Source organism: Eucyclogobius newberryi, unplaced genomic scaffold (genome assembly GCF_026437365.1).
Source record: "Eucyclogobius newberryi isolate DKJ021-1_F unplaced genomic scaffold, fEucNew1.0.hap1 SCAF_1, whole genome shotgun sequence".
Lineage (NCBI taxonomy): Eukaryota > Metazoa > Chordata > Actinopteri > Gobiiformes > Gobiidae > Eucyclogobius > Eucyclogobius newberryi.
Genome location: NW_027315723.1, coordinates 27,407,630 through 27,416,579, shown reverse-complemented (window position 1 = coordinate 27,416,579; position 8,950 = coordinate 27,407,630). Strand labels below are relative to the sequence as shown.

Here is an 8,950-nt window from a genome sequence, read left to right as displayed (position 1 = left end):
TATCTAATATGAAAAAAGATGCCACAACATTGCAGTATAAGCCATTATAGAAAAGCAAAGTAAAACTCGTTTGTAATTTCATTTCTTACAAAAAGTCATGGAAAATGTCTTAAAAAATGTTATAAACCTGTGTCAAATTCATGTCAAATGTATAAAAAAAACACCAAATCACAGCACTTGACAGTAAAAGTCGCAAAGTCCGGCTTGGAGATTTCAAAATCAACACAAAACAAAGAAGTTTGAAAGACACTGAAGGTTGTAACTAAACTCATGGTGGCAGCAGTGGTTGGTACAATCTGGCTCAGTTAAGAACACCTATTGCTGTCGAACCCATGTCTCGTGTACAAACTGGGCACCGCGGTGACTCCGTCCTCCATTTTGAAATCCACAGCCCTTCTAGATTTGAATGGATAAAGTGGAGGTTGTTCCAGCATATCACTGATCTTAAAAAAAAGCTCTGACAATCTAGAGGCGGGACGATCAGCACAGGAGTAGAAAGTGAGGCGCCGAGAACAGTATACAAGTAAAATAAATCATTTTTACAGTGCACATTGATTGCAAACAGTCCGATATTAGGAAGCGGTCGATGCCAAAGGTTGAGCCTGTGCCTCGTGACTGTACGTTTTTTTTTCTTCTCACGACGAGAGTAAAAAAAAAAAAAAAGTTGCCGAGTGTTGATGGGAGCGTGGCAAAAGTCAGTTCTTCACAAGGCACATTCAATGCATTTTGATTGTCTGTTGTTGTTTATTCGTTTTTGGCGTGTATAAAAAGTAGCCAGTCGTGTGAGATCACGCGAGGCACATGGCTTAGTTTTGACTCCGCCCTCCCGCGCACAGGCACCAATCACGCGACCGAATGCACATCATCAATGAGGAAGTAAAACGACTGTACATACCATAGATCTATACAGTAGCACTGAGCAAATATACACTAAATAAATACGAATAAATTAAACCAAACCAAAAAAAAAGAAGGTTGCAGTAAAAGTAAAGGTCAGGGAGTAGCCCGCACAGTGGAGATGTTTCCAGGCTGTTTTGGAAGTGTCACAATGTTTGGCTCAGCGTTCAGTGTTTGCAGGAAAAAAAAGAAACGTAAGCATTTAAGCTACTTAAACTAGTAGTCAAAAATCGGCCTCCGGACTTTTTGTGACACGTAATGCGATAAACGTGTTCGTAAACTACTCCCTGGAGAAAACGAAAAGGATTTAAACCTATCAGTGTCTTCATAGCGATCTGAAATGATACTTATTCAACGCGTGGCTGCTAAATCTGGACGTGAAAACTCATATTTGTGTGGCATTTATTTGACGTGAATGCATATCCGCTTAAAGGTGAACGTCGCACTGGCAGTTTGTCGACAAAAAGCACTTAAAGGTTGATTGAAACTCAAGGGAATCTCATTCATGTGTTACACGAGCGCGCGGGATGAGGCGAGGACGTGCTCTTGGGTCTAAAGGCGCACTCATTTAATAAAAAATAAGACAATTATAGACTTTTTAAATAGACTTTTGATTCGTATCAATTCTATATATTGCCAATTAATCTCTTTTGCAGGCGATTTACAATGCAGCGTGGTGTGAGGATTGTCAAACCAGCTGATGACAGGAATCTTGATTGTTGCAACGTCCCTGATCTTATCCAACCATAAGAGACTTTCCCCAAATCTACATTGTGCTTATTTGGAATCGTTTGAATAGCACACCGAGTGTCTGATAGTGAAGCAGGCTTATTGTATCGGCATGACACTATTCAAGCTGTTTGAACAGTATTTGCTCTACACAGTGGTCCAACGGGGTGGTTTATGGGTGAAGCTTAGCCAGTGTGGGACAGTGAAGAAATGAATATAGGCCCTGTTATATTTCTGTGAATAAATTAGAAAATATATGTCTCAAGTTCTCAAGGTTTGTGGAGTGAAGTCAGTGACAGCTCCCGAGACAAGGGGGGCGCTGTCGAGACGCTGTCCTTGATGCGAAGGAGTTGTCTGCGGCGGGAGAGAGAATAAGGCATTCTCTGGACTTGATGGAGGTCCTTCAAGACTTGAATTTAGCAAATAAAAACTGTACAAAATAGGTCATCTTACAAACATTTTGAAAATATCTCTTCAAACACAATGGCTTCTTCTCAGAGAGGCGAAAAAGGCAAAAAATAACAGGACCACAGTTCAATTAAAAAAAACAAAAAAAACAATCACCGTCTCCGTCCAGCGGCGACCAGTGTTCTTCATCTTCAGATCCAGTTAGAAAAAACAAAATGAAACCAAAATCCATAACCCGTGTTTCATCTTTACAGTGCCATTTCTGTGTAAACGTCCCTCGTCTCCACAGTGTCCGTCAGATTTGAGTCCGTCGGCGACGAGGGGACGACGAGGGGCAAACAGGAAGTCCGTTCATCTCTGCTGCCCCTGGAGGCGAGGCAGCAGCGGCTCTCGGGGAAACAGGAAGCCGAACAGGGCGATGGTGAGGCGCATCCAGGCGGGAAGATTCTGCCTCTGGTGCCTCATGAACTGTGGAGGACAAAGAGCGGGATCCGGTTAGAATCAATAGGCCTCAAACGGCTCTTAATCAATGACTGTTCAGTGCAGTGGTCAAAAGTTGTATGTGTTCAGTCATTCAAAGGCATTCAAAGGTCCGTAGTTGCAAAATTAGTAAAGTAATATTAGTTACATTTTAAGGCAGAGTAACTTGTAAGTCCGGGTCTTGCAGTAAATATTTTTGTATTTAAGCCTATTCTTCCTACACATTTTTCGCATGCTTCTAGTTTACCATAGTTTATATATTTTTACTATCACTATTCATTGTTTTTACTATTGAGGCAATTTCCTAGTTTTTCTTTTTCAGTAATAAATCTGTTCTGCCTGAAATTTACTTAAGACGATTCTCAAAAAAGTGAGACAGACAAATGTATACAGATTTGTTTTGGGTATGAATCAGTTCCGATGTATTCATATTCATCACATTTAAATGAACTTAATTACCCGCATCATAAGTTGACAGTTCCGTATTTAAGCCTGTTTTTGTGTCTTATCCTCGCTGTGAATGTGGCGCACGACGAGGGAGGTAAAAGGTGGGTCAAATCAAACATCTGGATAAGGATAATAACACGGCGGTGGTGGTTTTCAGGCTCTCGCACACATGATGTAAGCACGAGGACGACCTGACGTAACGAACCTCTGCAGCCCCGGTGCTGCTGCCACTCATTATCTCCATCACTCTCTGCTGCCTCGGTGGGATTAGACGGCCCGTTCCGATCGCTGCTGTACCGTTGACTCCCAAACAACACCATCAAAGGCAAAGCGCGCCGCTATTTCATCACTTTGCCACTTCAACGTCAGCGAAATAATTATCAAAACAAAGCGGAGGAAACTTTCGTCGGCTGCCTCCTACGGTGCCGATCCTCCAGGCGCCGCTTTTTTTCCCTTCTTCTTCATGTTCGATCTCTCAAGCTGATGAAGGGGGATTCTTGTATCAGAGTCAAATCAAATCCTCCCCAAAACTGCACCGCCTGCTCCTCCCGGCGGCGTTCTGAACCTCCGCGCTCCCGCTATTGCAGCCCGTTGCATAAGCATTCTCCTCACAATCTCTGCGGCCCTCCGGATCAGGAGCGGCGCCGGGCTGAAATCACAGAGCGAGCGCCCGGGGGTGCTATTTGATGCAGGAGAAGTTGTCTGAACTACACTGGAGCTGCAGCGTTAAACGTTACCCTAATTGTCCTTAATTGACTTAATTCCACAGTGCCGTGGTTGGTTTGGAAACAGAGCCGCGGTTTGTTCCACTCGTCTTGCTGTTCTCTTCTGCGTGGGCTGAATATAGTTTGAACAGCTCTTTTCGATGCTCCAAAAAACCATTAGGCAACTGAGGATTGGAGCTGGGGTTTTTTGCATGTTGTTGATGTTTTAGAGCATGTGATGGGATTCAAATCAGAGGTGCAAGAGGTGCCGACTAAATGAGGTACTTTTGTATGTATATGAAGTAGTCACTAGTCCCACAATGAGAAACAATACACCCACTAAAACTACTCCTGGCAAAACACTCGACCTGGCATAAACCCAAATTCTTCTGCCTGTTCATGTAGAAGTAATCAGCAAATTTAATTACTGCAACTTTTACTACTAGAAGTGCTGAATGAATGGCTCAAGCTGTGGTCGTCTTAACCAAAAGATATACTTGAATAAACATGGTCGTACATTTAAAATCCCAATCTGTACTTTATTGCATTAAAGTATTGTACAAAACATTGAGTGAAAATCTGAAGAATACAAAGACATAAAACCTGCTTCGTACCAACACAAACCCACACAACAAACTTCTGCTTAGTGAGACCATCTAACAATAGCACAAATATCAGAGGGAAAAAGACGATTGGCCGTCAACCGCCGCCAAAAGAAATAAAATAAACTCCTGCAGGAACAGAGCGTCTAGACACGAAAAGACAAACGTGCCTCGTGTCTTTCTGCCACAAAGTGAAACTTGCGCACACACCGTCGGCGGGACAAGTGAGCTATTGTGGTTAGTTGTCACGTTACTGGCTGCGTCTATAAGTGTGTGAGTCAGACTCTATTTTTAGACAGGCGTATAAACAGCAATCCAAATCTACCCAGACACAGGCACGTAGAGCATCACACCTGCTGCACGCTCCTCACGCACTTTTTCTCACTGCTGTTCGTAATCAAGAAGTGCAGTGTTCTTGACAAAACCGCACCTCGCTGCCCAAACAGGACGCCCGAGATAAGAGCCAGGTTTGCATTTGTTCTTATGACCGAGTCCCGAGTCACGTGATCGCTGACAGCTGTTCACAAACTGATACACTGAACTCTCTGACCTTCTATAACTGTTAAGTTGTACAGTGCATGAGGGGCGGAGCCTGCTGTGCTTGTCCCATTCAAAGTCCAGTCCAGGTACAAAACAATCAAAACAAGTTATGAACGTCCTAATAATAATCTTTTTTTTTATCTGTACAATTTTCTTACCTGTCGGACTTTTTACATAGTTGTTTTTCCTTCCATAGCGCTTCATATATCATTATAAATATTAAGTCAGTCATATTCTAGATAGTGCTAATTCTTACCACATCTATGTGATCCTGGTGGAACTTGTCTCCGATTTCCCGGAGTTTGCGTCCGATCTGAGCCTCGGCGCTCACGGCAGGAGGCTCGTCGTTCCTCTGCGCCGACACGTTTTCTTCCTCCACTCTGCCCTCCTCCTCCTCGTCCATCGAACTCTCTCCTCGGTCCTCCATAGGCTCAAACTGAGCAGGGAAATGTGCACGCAAAGCAGCGTTGCCTACACAAGAAAACATGGAATATTATTGGTAACTGAGGAGTGTAAAATATATTTGCTTCTAGAAAGAAGGTTTTGTTACATGGAAAAGTCAAACACCTTAAATCAACAGACTCTTTTGTGTCATCGGGTTTACTTATTGCCTCTAGCATGTGCCTCAATCATGCCACTTGGAGAGAAAACATTTTTTGTGCTACCAAGACAAGAATGTTATTCTGTCCCTTATCTGTATGAAAGTGTGAGCAGTTTCTCTGTGAGCGGAGCTGGCAGCGGGCCAAGAGCATGACACCCATTACTGCTGAGATTACTCTGAACGACAAGGTAATAACAGGCTGTGGTGTTGTTTATTGATGACTTTATTTTGTGAACAATATGTACCTCTCTCTGCTGACACGGGTCAGCATACAAACATGCTTCTCAACATTGTAGCAATTTAATTAGGGTGAAACCACACTGAATTCATTAGACATGCAAAACCACTATTAAATTAAACATATAACTGTTTGTATGTGCCATTGTGGCTACATGGTATTTGTATTTTCTGTTCTCATTCCTTTCAGAAATGTTATTTTTAAAGTAAAGTGAAAATAGAAACATTCCAAGTTTTATTGCATTAAAAGGTGATTTGATTAACATTAATCAAATTAAAGATAGCTGCATGATAATGAATTTGTGGGCATCTAAAATAGTTTGTAGGTACTCCCCATGAGGTTTTTTTATATATATATATATATATATATATTTAATTCAGTGGTGTTTGTGTCAGTCCCGTCAGTGGCCTCTGTGCTCACCATGAAAGGGGGTGCGTGGTTGCCAGTGCAGACTGCAGGGCAGTGCGTTGATGCTGATGCTGTGGCTCTGTGCAGTGGGCACTGCCACTGTGACCGCAGCCAGGGCCTGGCCAGCCGCCATCGGTGAGGTTGGGTCTTCGTATTTGATGTCCCTGAAAGGCGTTCCCCAGAGCTGCGAGATGGGTCTGGACATGTCCTCCTCATCCTCCATACGACGCCTCAGCGGTAAAGTCCCTAAAGCCGATAAGAAAGAGAAAGTTTAGTTGAGGGAGAACTGTGATGTAACGTACTCATGTTCCTGTAGGCTCACTTTCAAATATGTTCATGAGTAAAAAAAAGTACTTTTTAGACTCTTGGAAAATCATCTCACCAATGAGTGTTGAAAATGAGTCATTAGTCACCATAATACTCAGTAAGAGGCTTAGACGTGTGAGGTAATGCCCAAAACCAAAGCAGCGATGGCCTGTCTCGTGCGCGACTCTATGTAGGAATTGGCTGTATTCTGTATAGCAACAGAACGTCTCATATAGAGTCATCATGTGAACGATGACCTGGTGGGCGACTAAAAAGAGCACGTTGTCTCTGATGAAAAATATACCTCAGCGCCAGAAAATGAGGTTACTTTAAACTGACATAATGAGCTACACACCACTTACTGCAGGGATTAAAAGTTCCTCCTTCTTAAGCACTTCGCTTTTGTGTTGCTTAAACCACATTTGGTTGGAAAGCTGCCTGCTTCAACCCTCAGCTCTCTTTGCCGTGATCAGGATTACGTTGTTTGTGTGAAACCACCTCAGTGAAACCAAAGTTTGATACGACTGTCATCTGCTTCTAACTCAGACCTGATGAAAAGATAACAACTCTCATGCCATCCTCGACTGTCCTGGCTGAAAAAAACGCTTACATTTTCCTCTCCATTGGGCGCGTGCCACTGCCTGATCTACTGTTGCTGTGGCTTTCTGTTTATGCCTCTTGTTGTGTAAGTGGAGCGAGGTAGGCAAGGCTCACTGGCAAATGCAAAGGACTGTAACTGGATACACCGATATTGTGTTTACCAACTCGCCGGCTCTGGTTGAATATGTCACTGTTTGAGCGGCGTCACATCAAACCCAGTCACGCTAAGTATTGTACTTGAGAGTCTGAGCACTCTCATAAGACTTTGGAGTGGGATTTTCATGTCAACAAACAAGTCTTACCAAGAAGTGCTATTGCTTGACACATTACAGATTCACCGCAACTGCCAGAACACGTATTATATCTGTTCCAAGGCACAACTCCACGCTTAAAAGGCAGATCTTGCACCTGCAATCAGGAGTTTGGCTTTAGTTTCTCTTGTGTCAGAAGCACTGCAAGCCCCTTCATGAATCTCCCCTGGCAGCCAGCTCCAATCCGGCAGCAGGATAACAACACAGACACACACACATAAACACACCGCCCGGGGCATCTCTGGGGCCCTGGCAGTGAGCGCAGAGCTGCTGGTCAGAGAATCAAAGCTGCTCCAAAGAGTGGCTCCCTCTGCTGCCCCGCGTGCGCACTTGGCTCAACTTGAGCTCAACTCTGGCGCTCAGCGGGAGGTGCAAACAAGGTGAGCACAGCCGCAGTTTCACCCCCCGGGCGTCATTGAGCAGCTAACGCACTAGATCCTGCTGACGAGCGTGACACCAAAACAGTCAGAGCACTTTGGCGTTTAGCGTGCCAGACGGCGAAGACAGCTGGCGCGTAATTGGCACAAACTTTTGTAATTAATTGGAGATCACATCGTTGCGCCATATTACAGCGGTTATGAAAAAGCTGTTATGAAATCACCAGTGTGTAATACAGCCACATGTTTGTCATTCACAGCCAGCTTTGTGCGATCACCGGCAGATTACAGTCGCGCTGACCGCACCAAAAGCCTCTGTTTACGGGAGAGAGACGCGCCTGGACGCACGGGCGTGACTCTGACTCGACACAAACAAAATTACATGTGGCATTTAATTCCAACTAAAAAGAGAAATAAATTTGCCACCGAAAACCTGGATATTCTGACTTTATTCCTCGGGAAATTATGTTAATTCTAAACTGTCCGTCAAGAAAACAAAGCCCTTTAAAAACACCGCAATCACCGCGCGCGCCCCGTAACACATCGCCAGTGCTTATACACACACTTTATCGCACCATTCTCCCCCAAAACAGAGCATATTTTTGAACCACAGCTTGAACATAATCATGAAATAATACTTGACAAACAGAAATACACAAACATTCACATCGGCGCGTGTTTGTCGAAAGTGCAGAATGTGAGCGGCGTGTCGAAAGTGCAGAAAAGAAATGAGCGGTACCAACCATGGCTGCGCGAAGACCGTCCGCTTGATAGATGCGCGCTTTTATCAAACCCGTCGATCCGCGCGTGCTGCTCGGAGAGAACGAGGTACGAACAACACCCGTTCGCGATGAAGAACGGGTAAAAACACTTGAGCGCGTGCCCTTTGCCGTGTGCCAGCAGTCTGCGAGTCCTCTCATCCAGTATGTGCCCGGGCATGCCCCAGAGCCAGATGCGCGCTCATTTGTTGACAAACCAAAGCGGCAAAACAGAAGGCAATTTCGGTCCAAGAAAGGCGAAATAAACCGTGACTAAACTCAGAAAACAGGCTTTCCGCAGTGGTATCTCTTGACACGTTGGTGCAAACTTGTTCCCTGATGGTGCTCGCGGTGTTGTTGCTTGTATCCTCTGTACTCGTGGTGATGTTTGCTGACTGCGGAGGGTTGTTTTTTTCTGCCACGGCGGCCCGCCCTAACGCACCCGGGGACCCGCCCCTAGTCATACGCGAAAGGGAGCAGCAAAGCGCACTGTTATGCAAATGTGCCACAGCCTTTTCGCTTTATTATCGATTTCAAAACCCAC

General features: G+C 44.5%; 1 protein-coding gene across 1 annotated transcript; it reads right to left on the bottom strand.

The window, feature by feature from the left end:
- Nucleotides 1-874: 874 nt before the first annotated feature.
- On the bottom strand, nt 875-8,646 carry LOC140357406 (uncharacterized). Its single transcript, XM_072442067.1, has 4 exons — nt 8,392-8,646; nt 6,067-6,300; nt 5,064-5,278; nt 875-2,502 (listed from the first exon to the last, which is right to left on the bottom strand). Exons 1-4 carry the CDS (start codon nt 8,585-8,587, stop codon nt 2,386-2,388), a joined length of 762 nt encoding a protein of 253 aa, XP_072298168.1. The 5' UTR covers nt 8,588-8,646; the 3' UTR covers nt 875-2,385.
- Between the last annotated feature and the right edge of the window lie 304 nt (nt 8,647-8,950).

Excerpts from the sequence above, each read along its gene's own strand:
- LOC140357406 (XM_072442067.1), bottom strand. The coding sequence starts at position 8,587 with ATGCCCGGGCACATACTGGATGAGAGGACTCGCAGACTGCTGGCACAC. Across the intron at positions 5,279-6,066 it reads ACCACGCACCCCCTTTCATG|GCAACGCTGCTTTGCGTGCA; the intron begins GTGAGCACAGAG and ends TTTCTTGTGTAG. Across the intron at positions 2,503-5,063 it reads ACCAGGATCACATAGATGTG|TTCATGAGGCACCAGAGGCA; the intron begins GTAAGAATTAGC and ends TGTCCTCCACAG.